Source organism: Myxine glutinosa, chromosome 10, assembly GCF_964187855.1.
Source record: "Myxine glutinosa chromosome 10, kmMyxGlut1.1, whole genome shotgun sequence".
Classification (NCBI taxonomy): domain Eukaryota; kingdom Metazoa; phylum Chordata; class Myxini; order Myxiniformes; family Myxinidae; genus Myxine; species Myxine glutinosa.
Genome location: NC_136270.1, coordinates 25112733 through 25129879, shown reverse-complemented (window position 1 = coordinate 25129879; position 17147 = coordinate 25112733). Strand labels below are relative to the sequence as shown.

General features: G+C 47.8%; 1 protein-coding gene across 1 annotated transcript in view; it reads left to right on the top strand.

The window, feature by feature from the left end:
• Window positions 1-17147, top strand: part of SMG1 (SMG1 nonsense mediated mRNA decay associated PI3K related kinase) — a 302694-nt gene that overhangs the window by 93782 nt on the left and 191765 nt on the right. The window contains exons 21-22 of the mRNA XM_068125825.2: window positions 2451-2665; window positions 2906-3073. Coding sequence (XP_067981926.2) covers window positions 2451-2665; window positions 2906-3073 — 383 coding nt within the window. The remainder of the gene's footprint in view (window positions 1-2450; window positions 2666-2905; window positions 3074-17147) is intronic.

Here is a 17147-nt window from a genome sequence, read left to right as displayed (position 1 = left end):
ACACGCACACACACACACACACGCAGTCACATACATACACACACACACACACGCTGTCACATACACATACACACATGCTGCCACACACACACACACACACACCACACACACACACACACACACACACACACACACACACACACACACACACACACACACACACGCTGTCACATACACACGCACACACGCTGTCACACACAAACACACACACACACTGTCACAGTCACACCCACATGCTGTCACACACACACTCAGTCTCACACACACACACACACACACACACACACATTCACACATTCACGCATTCACACACGCATTCACACACGCATTCACACACGCATTCACACACACATTCACACACACATTCACACACACATTCACACACACATTCACACACGCATTCACACACGCATTCACACACGCATTCACACACGCATTCACACACGCATTCACACACGCATTCACACACGTATTCACACATTCACACACACACATAAACATACACATACACATACACATACACACATACACACCCTGTCTCATGATGCATAGGTGGCGGGCCAATAAAATACGCCAAGTCAAGGGCAATGAACCCCTCTGTTTTTGTCCCTAAGTGGGTTATTTGCTGACGTCATTGAATTCATAAAGATACAAATTTCTAGCAATGGTTTTTTCTTCTTTATAACACATTAATGCACAAGTTTTAGTTTGAGACCACAAAGCGTCTCTCCTTTTTCCTGCTGTTCCCTTTGTTATATTGTGTCCTGTTCTGTTCTGTGTCATAGCTCTTCCAGGAGCCTAGATAATAAATATATAAAAATGAGACGTGGACTATTTGAAAGGGAATGGTGACTTTCCATTCAGTTTCTTTCCATATTCCTTACAGCTTTGAAAGTTGGATTAGAAAGGAAATTTGTCATATTGCAGACAAAAAGAAAAGAAGTGAGGAACCTTGCATTTGTAAAAGTCTGCACGTAAGGTAGTGACTTCCTGTTCTAAGCTGACAAGTAAGTACAAAGAGCCAGCTGGAAACTCTGCACTTGGTTTAGAGAAAGGTCATTTATGGTTAATGTCTGCTCTTTATCATGCCTGTTATTGTTTGCAGGTTGACTTTTATTTCAGGTTGGTGACTACATTGCCAATTGCAGCTTGAATCATATTTTCAGCAAAATATATTAATTGTTTGCTTAACTATCATCGGATTTTTGTTTATCCTTTTCGTATTCTTGTTGTTGACGTTTAAGCATCTTTGAGCTGTCTTGTAATTGCATTGTCGTTGTTGTTAAACCAAGGCTTGTTTAACTTTAAATATATATGCAGTATATTTGTAATGAGCCATGGCAAGGATCAGATGGAGGAAGTGCAAAAGGCTTTTTGTTCCACAAATAGTCCAGGTCGCAGATGCTTAGGCATAATTTTAATGAACACATTTGGAAAAAGACAACTAAAATCACTGCATATTCAATTATGATGTCCACCATGAAAGAAGAGTGTGATTTTTAATTACAGATGGCATTTAACTGTTTATCCCTCTGATGATTGATGACTCGACTGGAGACTATATTTCTGGCTCGATCAGTCAGCCTCATCGAATTGCCATACACCTCTATAACTTGAGGTTTCTCTCATAACTAAGAAATGGTTAATTTTGGTGCACATTTGTGTTGTTGTTTGTACACAGTTGCACTTGTGATTTTGGACGTCATCTGCAGCTTTTCCTTGACACAATATAGCTGCATGTCACGTTCCTGATGTTTTGATAACGTACATTGATGCACACGTCATGGTGCATATACAGCACTGCTTAAAAAAATTTTAAAAAACCTTCGCACCAATGTTATCAAGAATATGTTACAGCTAACTTGGTCTTTTTTTGTATACAGTCGAGACTAGTGGAAGAACTAAAACACAGAACTGATGAGGACACATTACAAGAAAAGGAACGGCAGAAAGAGAAGGGTTAAATGCCAAGAGCAGGGCCGAGGGACAAAATATATGGAGACTGAGAACAAGGGATATGGGTAATAATGATGGGTATGTGAGAATGTAAGAGTAGACAACATGGAAAAAAAGTGGATAAACACAAGCCAAATTTTATTTTGGTTGGCGGAGGGATGGGGGGGGGGGGCAGGGGAGGAAAGGGGCAAAGGGAGGAGGGGGAAGTTGTCAACAGATTTTGAAAAGATTAATTGGTACGGAAGGAGGTGACCTGGAATGGTGGTGAACAGCTGTCTTGTTTTATCTGTTGCCAATAAGTGTCACGACCTTAAACTATTTTTAAGACTTGATGTTGTCATGTTTATTTTGTCTTAAATTGACATTTGTTTTCAATCTCAGAATTTAAAAGTTTTCATTCCTCATCTTCAATATTGATACTTGGTAGGAAGTGTGTTGATAAAACATTGGGATATTCTCAATGTGCTTGTATTTCTGCTCTGTGCATTTTGCAGGTGCTGTGCGCAGTTTGGCCCGCTTGGTTGAAAGTTCTGACGCGCTGGAGGAAAGTCACACAGATGGTTGGTGTGTGGCTTCTGCGGACACTGATGAGGTCTATGTGCAGAACGTTTGGCGCGTTTGGATGCTGCTGCAGTTCCTGGAGAATCTCGAGAAGCTGATGTATAATGCTGCTGAAGGCTGTGCCACTGCCATTCCTGCTCCGTCTAAGGTTGTGTGGTTTTGTTTTATTCGCCTGCAAAGAAAATTATCGATACAAGTTGTAGCTGTACCTGTTACACTATTAATTAAATCGCAAGTTTCTCATGACGTTGCAGAATGTTCTCCAGTGCAGTGTGCATGCATTATTATGCTCAAGAGCTCATGTTGCTTGTGATGGTAGTTGGCAATCGTGATGGCAATGATACATTGGCGCCAATGCCACCATGGAAACGAGGTTTGTTTTTCACAGGTCATTCGTGGATTCTTTTCCACCAACCGACAAACGTGCCGCGAGTGGCTGCGGCGCCTGCGTCTGGCCATAGCCCGTGCTGCGTTGCTGTCAGGCCAGGCAGCCCTCGCTGTGCGGCAGTGCTATGAAATGCTGACAGAAATTAGGGCAGCCGATGGTGAGCCTCAGGTATGTTTATAAATGGTCATTAACTTGTACATTTTGTTCAAGTATTGGTTCACGAGTTATCAAGTGACCACTATATTCGTCATGTGTGTGCGTCTGTCTGTGTCTGTGCGTCTGTCTGTCCGCAGCATAACTACCCGATGATATCATCCAATCTTGATGAAACTTCGGTGGGAGGTTGATATCATGATCTAGTTGTGTCCTGCTTCGAGTGGGCGTATTGCGCCCATCATGGGCGGAGCCACACCTGAAAAAGATGCAAACATTTTTTTCATTTTATTTATTTCTTTATTTATTTATTTTCATTTCATTTTTCACCGAATTTTCGGTATTGTGTAGCTAACTAACCTCATAACTGATTATACATTATTTTCTATCTCATTTCAAGGTCAGTAACCTTCGTTTTGACATTTCCGGGCCTGGCCTGTCCGTGCCTGTTTCGGTTACAGTCCGTACTTTGTCATTGAATACCGCTCACTCGTGATCCATCGTCTCCTGACTTGTGTTAATATATCTTTGCTTTATTTGGACATTGCTGGTGTGACCATTTTGATATGAAAAATGGGAGCATTTTATTTTTGGTGCAATTAATTGATAAATTAATTTTTTTAATTTGAACTGCATTGCTTGTGGAGCTTCTGGCATTTAAAAAAATTAGTCTTTGAAAAAATCTATTGTTTTGTATTTACATTTCAAGCCAAATATTATTTTCTTTGTAAAGCTGCTGCTGCGTGTCACAATTTGCTAAACTTATTATACGACCAAAGTTTTCCAATTTTTTAAAGCAAAACGTTAAAATTGCATATGCAGTCGGACCCCGTTATTCGTGGAGGATACGTTCCTAGAAAATGCCACGAATTGAGACACCGCGAATGGTGGGGCATTGTTTCAATGGAAAAAGGGGGGAACAAAAACCGAGGAACAAAAACCGCGAATGGCGAGGCAAAATCCGCAAATGGTGAGAAACATCCCATGAATGTCGATGAAAATCCGCGAATGCATGTCGTGCCATTGTTCCAATGGGGGAAAAGGGAGACAGCTAATTATACTAATGGATACTGTGGAGTATGTACCCTGTGGAGTATGTATGAGTAATGAGTATGAACCCGGTGTGTACCCTGGTTAGAATAGGTACACCGTATCCCTGCGTGTCGTAAGAGGGTTGGCGTCGGGAAGGGCATCCGGCCATAAAAACATTGCCTCAAAAAGAGAACCATGACAATTACCACTATATATGAGCAGGGTATAGCCCACAGTGGAGATCGGTTTCTGAGGTTTGGGACATGGAATGTAGGGACAATGACAGGGCGATCAGGTGAAGTGGTGGAAGTATTGGTCAGAAGAAGAGTGGACATATGTTGTGTGCAAGAGACGAGATGGAAGGGAAGTGGTGTGAGAATGGTGAAGGGTAGGCAGGGACAGAAATACAAGTTTGTGTGGCAAGGGTGCCCAGAGGGCATGAATGGTGTTGGTGTCCTGTTTTCTGAGGAGTTTGTAGACAGTGTGGTGAGTGTGACTAGAGTGAGTGATAGGTTGATGATGGTGAAAATGATGATTGGAAAGCTCTTGGTGAACGTCATCTCGGGATATGCTCCGCAGGTTGGTCGAAGCGATGAAGAGAAGGACAAGTTCTGGTGTGCGATAGAGAAGCTGATGGAAAACGTGAAAGATGAGGAAGTTGTTGTGGTGGGAGGAGACCTGAATGGACATGTGGGAAGGAGTATGGATGGTTTTGAGGGAGTTCATGGGGGTTACGGATATGGTGTGAGAAATGCAGAAGGTGAAAGGATTTTGGAGTTTGCTGATGGAGCTGATTTGTTGATTTGTAATACTCAGTCCCAGAAAGGGGATAATAAGTGTCGTGAAAATCAAGCTCAGACACAACTTGACCTCTGGGTAGGTTTAATATCATTTAGATCTGAAGTACATCCTGTAAAAATACATTCATGCAACAGGCATTAAAATCAGAGTATTTCATGAGCAATGGTCGATTCAATATGGCAGTGGTCCAACAGAGAGGACAGTCAGCACAGCATTTAGGGGCGTACATACCATTCAAACTACAGGACTATGTCACAGTGAGTTCCGCTGGAGTGTCCGTGCGCCCCGGTTGTCCCGGGTCTTATAGACGCCCCTTTTGAAGCGAGCACACCCTGGGTTCACCTTGGTATAATTTCACTACATTCTCCCCGCCGTTAGAACTATACTGCCGCTCGGCAGGTTGCAAGCAAGCATCAGCAATAATCGAATGGGTCACGTCAATCCACGTCAGTCGGTCCACCCGTAGCGGTCGGGGCGGCGAACTTCCCTGCCAGTTCGTGTTCGGAATCTACCGGGAACGGCGTCCCCAAGCCCGGAGTCCCCCGCGTCGGAATAGCTGCCGGAGGTGGGAGTCGGAGGGGGCGCCCCAACGCCTTCGGGCACGGGAGTGGGGAACGACGGAAGTAACGGTGGTCGTTCCATAGGGGAAGCTTCGGTAGAGTCCATAGGCTCGTAGACGGGTTCGTCGATATCCCTGTCATCGTCCCCACATGGGGCGAGATGGCGTACGGAGACAGTAGACTCGCGGCCATCCGCCGTTAACACGCGAGCATGCTCGGGATTAGCCTGGAGGACCTGCACCTTGTCAACAAGAGGGTCGTACTTGCCAGCGCGAACCGCTCGTTTGAGATAGGCAGGCCCCGGTTCAGCGAGCCAGCTGGGTAAAGATTGGATACTGCCGGAGCTTCTAGGGTGGTGGAACAGTCGTTCGTGAGGAGTCTGGTTGGTGGCGGTACATAGGAGAGCCCGGATCGAGTTTAGAGCGGCAGGTAGCGACCACTCCCATTTATCGAGGCCTCGGCCGAGGGTCCGGAGGCTTAGCATGACGGCCCTCCATATAATCCCATTAAAGCGTTCGATCTGCCCATTCGCTTGGGGCCGGTACGGGGTGGTGTAGCTTGAAGCGACATTATGCTGGAGCAAGTAGCCCCTCACCTCCTGGGACAGGAACACCACACCCCGATCGGTATGCACGTAGGCCGGATACCCGAACATAGAAAACAAATTCTGCAGGCACCGAATAACCGTGGCAGCCGACATATCCCCGCACGTGTGAGCAAAGGGGAATCGTGAATACTCATCGACGATAGTGAGCAGATAGCGAGAGTTGCTCGACATTGGCAGCGGCCCTTTGAAGTCCATCGCCAAGCGCTCCCACGGTCTAGTAGCCCTAACGAGTGTCCCCATAGGAGGGTTATAAAAACGCGGTTTGAGTTCCGCACAGATCGCGCAATCACGGCAGATGCGGCGGATGTCCTCAATCGAGTACGGCAGATTGCCCTCGCGCACAAAATGCGCGAAGCGCGTTACCCCGGGATGACACATAGTGCCGTGCAAAGTGCGCAGCCCCTCCAAAGTTACGACCCCCGCGCAAGTGGCCGGCCTCGATAAGGCGTCAGCGACCAGGTTATCCTTCCCCGGGCGGTATTTGATGGTGTAGCAGAAGTCGGCGAGTTCGATACGCCAACGGGTGAGTTTCTCATTCTTAATGCGCTGAGCATGTAAGGTGTCGTACATAAACGCAACGCTCTGTTGGTCCGTGACGATTTGGAAACACCGCCCAAGCAGATACGGCCGCCATCGCCGAATTGATTCGACGATCGCGTACGCTTCTTTTTCGACAGACGAATGCCTCCGCTCGGCGGAGGTGAGAGTCCGCGAGAAGAAAGCCACAGGGCGGCCCCCTTGGGAGAGAGTCGCCGCTATCGCATGATCTGAGGCATCACTCTCCAAAACGAAAGAGGCACTCTCGTCAATCGTCGCGACAGCGGCGCCAGCGATGTCGACTTTAAGGCCCTCGAAGGCCGCCAGGGCGGCCGGGCCCATGGGGAAAGTGTCGCAGGCCACGAGGGGGCGGAGCTTCGTGGAGAAATTTTGCACCCACTTTGAATAGTGGGCGAACAGCCCTAGAGCGCGTTTCAGCGAAGCCCGATCGCTAGGCGGAGCCATATCGAGCAAAGGGCACAGACGCTCCTTATCCGGAGAGACGGAGCCATGGGTCACGGTGTACCCCAAAAGGTCTACCGTGCGTAGAGAGTATCGACACTTAGCCGCATTCATGGTTAGGCGATATTTCCGCGCGACCTCGAGGAAGCGTTTCAGATTAGCGTCGTGATGCTCCTGGTCATACCCACAAACCGTAAGATTGTCCAGATAGACAAAGACATCGGTCAAATTCTCCTTCGCAACGAGGTCATCCATAGCCCTTTGAAAACAAGCGACTCCGTTAGTTACCCCAAAAGGGAGTCGCGTGAACTGGTACAACCGCTGACCTGATTCAAAGGCTGGAAAGACGCGATCAGCCCTGGAGATGGGGACTTGATGATACGCACTACGCAGATCGAGAGTGCTATAAACGGAATACAGGGCCACCTGGCATACCAGGGCGTCCATCCCCGGTAAGGGGTAGGCATCCAGCTGTGTAAAACGATTAATCGTCTGCGAATAGTTGATTACCATGCGCCGGCGGTGGGCCTCACTCCGCGCCACTAAGACTTGGGCCCGCCACGGTGACCTACTGTGTTCTATAATACCGTCCTTTAAGAGCAGGGCCGTTTCTTCCGCAATGAATTGCGCGTCCGCGCGAGAGTAGCGCCGCGATTTGACGGCTGCAGGGGTACAATCAGTGGTCAGGTTGGGGAACAGTGAGAGAGGCTCCATGTCCATTTGAGCAAGGGCGCACACAGCGAGCGTGTCCGGCCCACCGAAGTCTATTTCCAAACGTCCATGCCGCTTAAGGAAATCAAGTCCTAACAGAACGTCAGCGCATAAAGCAGGTAATACCATGAGATACACATCCGGGAACGTGCGTCCCTTTATCACAAGTTTCAATCGACACGCCCCTTTTGTGCTCAACCGAAGTCCCTGAGAGGCCATGAAGATCCGGCGGGTTGTCCCGAGAACCGGCCACCCATGTTGATGCACGAGTCGCTGATCGATAAAACTATCCGTGGACCCCGTGTCAATCAAAGCTTGCGCAAAAACGCCCGCGACCGTGAGCGGAATGATGGCCTGCGCAAGGCCGGCAGACCCGGCAGGTATTGTACCGGCCGGGCGAGAAGATCGCGCCTCGCGGGTGGATCCCACGCCGGCTGCAATCCTTCGGGCAGCGTCGGCAGGTTGGGCCTCAGCAGGAGCATTGAAGTCAGTTGGCTCATCAGCAGATTCATTTGCTAGAGTGCGTGTGTGTAGGTCGTAAGAGCCGCCGCCAGATGGCGCTCGAGTCACGTGAGAAAGATCTCTGCCGTCTGCAGATTCATATGCCAAAGTGAGTGCATGTAATTCGTAAGAGCCACCGTCAGATGGCGCTCGAGTCACGTGAGAAGGATCTCTGCCGTCTGCAGATTCATATGCCAAAGTGGGTGCATGTAATTCGTAAGAGCCGCCGTCAGATGCGGCTCGAGTCACGTGCTGCGTTTGCCGCACATCGAGAGGAGTTTCCAAAGCAGGAGCATGTCGCTTGTTTGAAGTAGGCGTTCGAACGCCAGTCAAGGTCGGTCGCGCTGTGGCCGGTCGCGTTCGCGCCATTTGTTTCGGCGGCCCGGTGTATCTCACCAAGGTCGGGCGTGCAGCCAGAGGCCCGCGAGAAGGAGAGCGGCTCATCAAAGCCGAGTGAGGTGCCCCGTCCGGCGCTCGATCCGTTGGCTCCGCGATGAGCCCATTCAAGGTCGCGCGGGGACGCGTGCCCCGAGCGGCCTTCCTGCAGACCTTTGCAAAATGGCCCTTGGTGGAGCACAGGTGGCATGTAGCCTCCCGAGCCGGGCATTCAGAGCGAGGGTGCTGCCGATTCCCGCAAAAATAACATTTTGCATACCGGTCAGGCCGTGGCCGGGCAGCGGCGGCAGCAGTGAGGCCGGAAGCGGAGTTCGCTTCAGGAGCACCCGGAGTCTCGGCCGTGGTGGTCGGGTCCTCCTCCGTATCCTCGGCGGTAGCCCTCTCCGGTCGCGCGAGTTGAGAGGCCCCCGCCACGACTCGTGGGTGATCATATGTGGTGGATTGTTCTCGGGCATCTGTATATACGCGTGCCAGCCGTAGTGCTTCCGTAAATGTCAGATCCGCGACCTCCAGGAGTCGGAGCCGCAAGACCCCAGAACTAATTCCGGAGATGAATGAATCTCGGAGCAAGTCGTCCTGCACTTGCTCGTGGGTCCGTACGTCCTGCACGCAGTCCGCCAACAGGTAGCGCAACTCCTGCGCGTAGCGATCGATCGATTCAGATGGTTGTTGTCGCCGCTGGGAGAGTTGATGCCGGCCGTGCACAGCGCTCCGTGTTTTTACGTATAAGCGCTTCAGCTCGGCTAATGCCGTAGCGTACGTCTCAAATCGAGCTATGTTCCGGAACACGGTGTGATAGACCTTCGACTGCAACACGGACAGCTTCATCGCAGCGGTGGGCTCTGTTTCGTGAGCAGCAAAATAATTCTCCAGCGTTTTGAGCCAGTGAGTGAACTTCGATGCTGATCCCTCAGCCTGAGAGTCGGCTCCGAGAATTGGTACCACGATCATCTTGTGGTCAGCCATTCCGGCGATCTAAATGATATTAAATGTCGTGAAAATCAAGCTCAGACACGACTTGACCTCTGGGTAGGTTTAATATCATTTAGATCTGAAGTACATCCTGTAAAAATACATTCATGCAACAGGCATTAAAATCAGAGTATTTCATGAGCAATGGTCGATTCAATATGGCAATGGTCCAACAGAGAGGACAGTCAGCGCAGCATTTAGGGGCGTACATACCATTCAAACTGCAGGACTATGTCACAGTGAGTTCCGCTGGAGTGTCCGTGCGCCCCGGTTGTCCCGGGTCTTATAGACGCCCCTCCAAAGCGAGCACACCCTGGGTTCACCTTGGTATAATTTCACTACAATAAGCTTGTTACATACACGTCAGGTGGGTTGACGACAACCGTTGACTACCTGATGGTGCGCACGCGAGATAGGGGGCACCTCCGGGACACAAAGGTGATCCCGGGGGAGGAGGCTGTTTCACAGCACCACTTGGTTGTCTGCGACATAAGGGTGAAAGGTGCGAGGAGAGCTCGGCGGGTGAAGTACCAACCGAGAAGGAAGGTGTGGAGGTTGAAAGAGGTGACAGTCAGGGAGGCATTAAAAGAGAGGCTGAGTAGGGTAGAGGATGATGTGGTTGAGCTTGAACGTGGTTGGATGTCAATGAAAGATAGTCTGTTGGGAGCCGTTGGTGAGGTATGTGGATGGACAAAAGGACCACCGAGGCACTCGGAAACATGGTGGTGGGATGATGAAGTTGGAAAGAGGATTGACGAGAAGAGGAAGAAGTTCAAGGAGTGGCAGAAGGCGAAGGGTACGGGAGCAGAAAAAGCAGAGCATGAAAGTTATAAGGCACTAAGGCAGCCAAGGAGGCTGCAAAGAAAGAGTTAGCAAAGGCGCAGGAGGCATGTAGGAAAATGTTCGGAGAACGCTAGGATTTGGAAGAGGGTCAGAGAGCGGTATTCAGGATTGCAAAGCAGATCGCGAAAGAGGGGTGTGATGTGGTGGGGGTGAGTTGCTTGAAGGATGAAGTGGGACAAATCGTTGTGGACCCAGATGGAATTAAAGGAAGATGGAAAAGATATATGGAAATGCTGCTGAATACAGAGAATGAATGGGATGGCAACATAGAGAGTAACCCAGTTTTAGGACCGGCAGAGAAGATAACTGAGAAGGAATTTGAGGAAGCGATATAAGCAATATATAACCACCTTTAGAGGCCATTTTTCCCCGCAAATCGGGGGTTGGCCTTTTTCGGCGGGAGCAATGCTCCCGGGCCGACGGGAGTTGTGGGAGGTATGTTGAAGGCAGCAGGAAGTTGGGGTGTGAAGAGAATGACAGAGATCTGTAATCTGGTGGTGAAAGAAGGCCGCATTCCAGTGGATTGGGAACTGAGTACCCTCGTCCCTCTATACAAGTGGAAAGGTGACCCTCTGGAGTGTGGCTCGTACCGAGCGATACAGTTATTGGAGCATGGAATGAAGGTATTGGAAAGGGTGTTGGAGAGGAGGATAAGGAAGAAGGTGAAGATCGACGAAATGCAGTTTGGATTTATGCCAGGAAGAGGAATGACAGACGCGCTCTTTATTGTGAGGCAGTTGCAGGAGACGTACATAGAGAAGAGGAAGAAGTTTTTTTTTGGGTTTGTTGATCTGGAGAAAGCATTCGATAGGGTTCCACGCGAAGTATTGACATGGGCATTGAGGAAGTTAGAAGTAGAGGAATGGTTGATCAGAGTCGCGATGGCAATGTACAAAAGAGCGCTCACAGCTGTAAGGACGAAGGACGGGAACAGTGGTGAGTTTGAGGTGAAGGTGGGAGTGCATCAGGGGTCGGTACTAAGTCCACTACTATTTGTAGCTGTGATGGAGGTGCTGGCTCAGAACGTAAAGGAGGGTTTACTGTGGGAGTTGTTGTATGCAGATGATCTGGTGTTGATTGCGGAAAGTATGGATGGACTGAAGGAAAAGATGAACAAGTGGACGGAATGTATGGAGACAAAAGGTCTGAAGGTGAATATAGGAAAGACGAAGGTGATGGCAAGTGGTAAAGCATGTGGTGAGGTGGAATGAACTGGGAAGTGTCCATGTGCTGTGTGCAGGAAGGGTGTCGGAGTGAACTCCATTCAATGTACAATGTGCGCTGAGTGGGTTTATCAAAAATGTAGTGGTCTGAGAGGGTCATTAACCAGTGTGGCAGCTACATTCAAATGTCAGGTGTGCACAGAGGGAGCTGCAGATGGAGGAAATGTTGAGTTGCATCTTGGAGACGGCGTGAAGCTGGAAGGTGTGAAAACATTTTGCTACCTCGGAGACGTGCTGAATGGAGAAGGTGGATCAGACTCGGCAACGGTTGCTAGAGTGAGATGTGCATGGAAGAAGTTTCGGGAACTGAGTGGTGTGCTGATGAGGAGGGGAGTGTCGTTGAAGCTGAAGGGAAAGGTGTATGCTGCATGTGTGAGAAGTGTTATGATTTATGGGAGCGAGACATGGGTCATGAATGTAGAGCAGCAACGAAGGCTGGAAAGGGTGGAAATGCGAATGGCTCGGTGGATGTGCGGAGTATCGTTGAGAGAGAGGAAGACAAATGATGAATTGCGAAAGATGATGGGAATAGAGCCTGTGATTGATGCTGTGAAGAGGAACAGGTTGAGATGGTTTGGTCATGTGTTGAGGAAGGATGAAAGTGACTGGTTGAGAAGAGTGATGGAAATGAATGTAGAAGGAAGTAGAGGACGGGGAAGACCGAGAAAGACTTGGCTAAAGATGGTGGAAAAAGAAATGCGGGCAAGGGGGTTAACAAGGAGAGATGCAGAAAATGGGGCAAAATGGAGAAGATTGTCATGGGGACCGCAAGGCTAACCCCTGCTCTAGCAGGGAAAATGGCCTTAAAATGCATGTTGTTGTTGTTGCTGATACTGTGGAGTGTTTTCATTCTGTACAGTAACTCGTGGAGATGACTTGTTGTGCAGCTGGTGGAATATCCTGCTGTGGAAGTGTATAATTTAATGGCCTGTGAAATCTGTTGATTAATCAACCGGTTCCCGAAAGACATGTGTTTCAAACAGACCTATTGGCTTATAAAAGCCAATTGTCTCTGACAGCCCATTAACTATTGAGAACAGCTGCCAGCCAGCTACACATATAAAGCCTTTTCACTTAAATGCATTTATAATCGATGTTGTAAGAATTAATTAGGATTTACTAGACATATATATTAGGGTGGTGCTCAAAATAATTTTTTTAAAATATTTTCTGGGACATGGCTTTATGTTGTTCCTTTTGTTCCAAAATGAAAAGACACCAAATATGAAAGCAATCTGATTTTATTTAGGGGTGCCACATCAGCCTTCAAACTAAAGGTGTCTACAAAACTTTTCTATATATGGATCGAAAGCAAAACCAGAAGTTTGTTTTATGAAAATCCACCCTCCACTCACTTTCTTTGTATTCTAGCAAACACAAGTTACAATAGCTGCACAAATAGCACTATATTGCTATGAAAACTCAAATTCAATGATAACAATCCAAATGTTCAGTTCATAAAATGAAGAGACACCATATCACATAATATTAAAAAACCCAAATATAATGAGAAATGTAACTCCTATTTCTGGGCCTGTTTCACCACTGTTGCCTTCTTGGCATCGGGGTACATCTTCCTGTGAGCAGCAACAACTTGGAGCAGAGCTTGCTTTTGCTCTTCATCCTTTGTAAGGAGCTTATTGTAGTCTTGTATCAATGCGACACCCCTTTCTGCCCTGTCGTTCACCACGACTAAGCCACTGGTGGCTTTCTTTGCTTCCTGAAAGCTGGTTTCTTGCTCCCATGAACCAGGATCCTTATCCATCCAATCAGTTGGGGTCCCTAGGATGCTGAAGAAATGCTTGGTGTGTTTTGTTATGAGGCCAGCGATTGACAGGGCGGTTCCTCGTTTGATAGCTGGTCTCTTTGGAGAGGGGTTTTCAACGTCATTTTTCAATGCTTCAATCATATTGATCTTGCTTTCTTTGTCAATTCTGGTGTCAAAGAATGCAAATGCCACTAGTACTGGGCTCATGTACCACGTGTGGCGGCCAAGTGCCTTCAAGGCTGCCTGAGCCATATTCTGATTGATTTGTTCAAACTTTTCCAACTTCTTGAAGAGGTTAATGTCATTCAGGGGAGCCTCAATAGCTTGTGGAGCCCGAAACCAAGCCTGTACATACACAAGGCAGACAAAAATGTTGAAGGCTCGGAGTTCTCTCGCCTCTCGAAGTGTCAAGTGGAACTCTGACCGAAACATGAACACCTGTAGTGAATATAGTGCTTTTGCCATCCATCTGGCTCTGTGCATTGCTCCTGGAGCCATGATCCGGATTCCACGAGGTGGGATTCCTCCCATGTAGATGACAGTCAGTTCTAGGAGTTCACGATAATCATCTCGTGGCTGCTGATCTTTCAAACACACAAGAGCAAATTCCAGAGCTTCATCCATCATGTCATTGTTCTGTGCAAACTCAGCTGCCGTATCAGGATCTGTGAATCCATTTTTTGGTTGGTGATGGGCAATGGACGGCCACTTCGCCTGAAACCGCTTAAAAAGCTGGATGTCAGGGCCTGATGAAGGACCGAAAAGAGTGGTGAAAACATCTCCCAGAATGATTTCGTGCGCATGATGGCGGCAAGCCAAATGAATTAGTTCAGTCTGTAGCTTCTTTTCAATGAGGACAGCAGCCCCTCCACGAACACCTGAATTGCTGGCCGTTGTGTCAAAAGACAAAGCCTTCACCTTGCCCACAAGGTTCCAGCTCTTCAGTGTGTCCACTACAGCGGTTGCCATAGCTTCTCCTCCCCCGTCAGGTAACTTGGGAACATTCAACAGCTGCTCCATTCCATGGTACTGGTTGGACACAAGGATTGGAAGACGATCCACCTTCACATGCACAAAATCTCCAGTGACATCGGGAAGAAGCTTTCCATCCCAATGGACCACTAAAGGACCCTGCACATTATGATGAAATGCTTCTTTTATTTCGTCCATGGTTTTGCATCGATGCATCATGCGATTCCGCCGCACTGTCCATCGGTTCAGTGCCAGCTCTGCAGGATCCCATCCTACTGCTCTACAAATGGATGCCAAGTTGTGGACAGCCATTCGGTCACTTGTTTTCGTACGATCCAAAGAAGCTGCGACTTCAGGAGTGACAATGTTGATAGGCCTTCTTTTCTTGGGATGAGATATCCCACCATCAGATGATGAAGAACCAGCCTGTGCCGTGGTCTCAGAGTCAGAGTCTGAGTCTGTGACTTCCATAGCAGTAGCACCCTTCATGACCATTTCCTGTCTCTTATTTTCCTTCTCTGCCTTAGTCTTCTCCTTTTCTTCCCTTTCTTTCTTTCGCTTCGTTTTTGCTTCCAACACAGTGTCTACAGATCCCATTGAAGCCTTCCTCTCTGAGAATTGATCGTGAAGAAACTTCCTGTCCTCGGGGTTGGTGATTATGGCCTCCGAATCTGCATGCCTAAGATCAAACGTCTTCTCCAAGGAGGCCTTGAAGGATGCTTCCTTTTTCTCTTGGGTCGCACCACCCCGCTTTGCACCTTTTTGGAGGCTCCTCCATTCTTCATATAGCCTCTCCAAACGATGGATGCAGTGCTGCTTCGTCATTGTAGGTAGGTGAGCTTTTTCCCAGAACTTCACAACCTCTTCAATGGTGAGGGTTGCACTCTCCCGGGCAGTGCGATTCTCCTTCTTCAGGTGATGGAAAAACAGGACAAGAGATTGATGCACAGTCGGGAGCTTGGCACCTTTGATGGCATCTCCAGAAGTGGACCCAATGAGATACACATTATCCTGAGCCCGAGTTTTCAATGAAACACTGGTACTAGCACATGCCATATCTGCAAAATAAGCAAGAATGTGGGTAAAATCCTGTTAATTCTTACTCCACAGGGTCACTCTCTACAAAAGAGCCACAGTCAATAAGTTAGGCCTACATATTACACACTAAAAAAGCGTACCCCTGACCCCGGGAACCTGTACAAAACATGCATGAAAATTGCCCAGATAGTGATCATAGGAAGTCTCAAAACTGTATGTATAATATATTGTATATAACTCTATATATAATGTATAATGTGTATTTATGTATATTTATTATTTAATGTATATTTACTCTATATTTATTTTTAATATTATATTTAATGTATATATATAATTATGTATTTATTTTGTGTATATACAGCCCAAAAAATGGGAATTCCTATTTTTGCATGGGGGAAAATTCATCACTGATGTGGCACCCCTAAATATTATTGGATTCCATTCAAATTTGGTGTGGTTTCCTTTGACACCACAAGGAACAGAAATAGACCATGTCTCAGAGAAAATCTGCATTTTGATTTTTTGAAGCCCACCCTAATTATATATATATATATATATATATATATATATATATATATATATATATATATATATATATATATATATATATATTGTTGCGGATATGAGGACTGTATTTTTTTGATTGTGTGCTTTATTTATTATTATTATTGTTTATTCTGCGCCCCCTGCCTCCGGAGCTGTGTAAAGGTGAAAGGGCATCCCATAATTAGTCCACAAGCATACACGTCAGCCAATAATAGAATACCCCTGTTCGATAGTTATATCTTATTCTGTGTTTTAGGGTAAGGCTGTGTCTCCCATTAATTGAAGTACTCCATTGCACCAGTGAAAGAGAATAGATCCCCTTTCATTCCCATCCCCAAAATCTCCATTTCCTTTCACATCCCCTTTCGTCATTGCCAAGCCTCGATTGCCAATTACATCCCCTCCAAAACCACCATTGAACATGTGCTCGGGTCGGGGAAGAGGGGCGTGCCCGCCCGTCGTCATCAAGGGCGGAGCCAGAGGGTCGCGTGACCAACCAGGGCCGAGGTGAGCACACCGATGGGCGTGTCATGAAGGCCGGCGGCTTGATCGCCGGAGGCGCTATAAAGGCGCGCGCGCAAGAAGCGTGGGGGGTCGGTGGTGAGGAGTGAGTGGACCAAGAGAGAGAAAGAGTGGTTGGACCAAGAAAGAGAAAGAGTGGTTGGACCAAGAGAGAAAGAGTGGTTGGACAGGGAGATGTGCAAGAGTGTTGTTGAGTTGAGGGTTTGGACCAGACGAGTCAGACGAGTCCTGGCAAAGCAAGCGGCGGCCACAGCAGCAACAACACCCAACAGCCGCTTGGGGCCTGGACGGCGGTTTTGAGCAGGGCCGCGAAGGAACGGCGGCTGCTAAACGCGCCGATCGTGCTGCAGGACCCCCTTGGACCTTCCTCTCCCTCCAGCCATCCACCTCCTGCCTTTCCATCCTTCTTGTGTACGTGAGTTTGTTCTGTGTGTCTTGTCCCTGGGTATTTAATTAAGTCTGAATAAGCTAGTATTTGCACTGTGTCACCTGCGTCTTATGTGTTGTAAATAAACGTGACTGCTTTCTTTTTGCTTGTGTGTATAATAAATCCAATTACTCTTCTGTCCGTCTTCTCGTCTTATTCCTTTTCCTC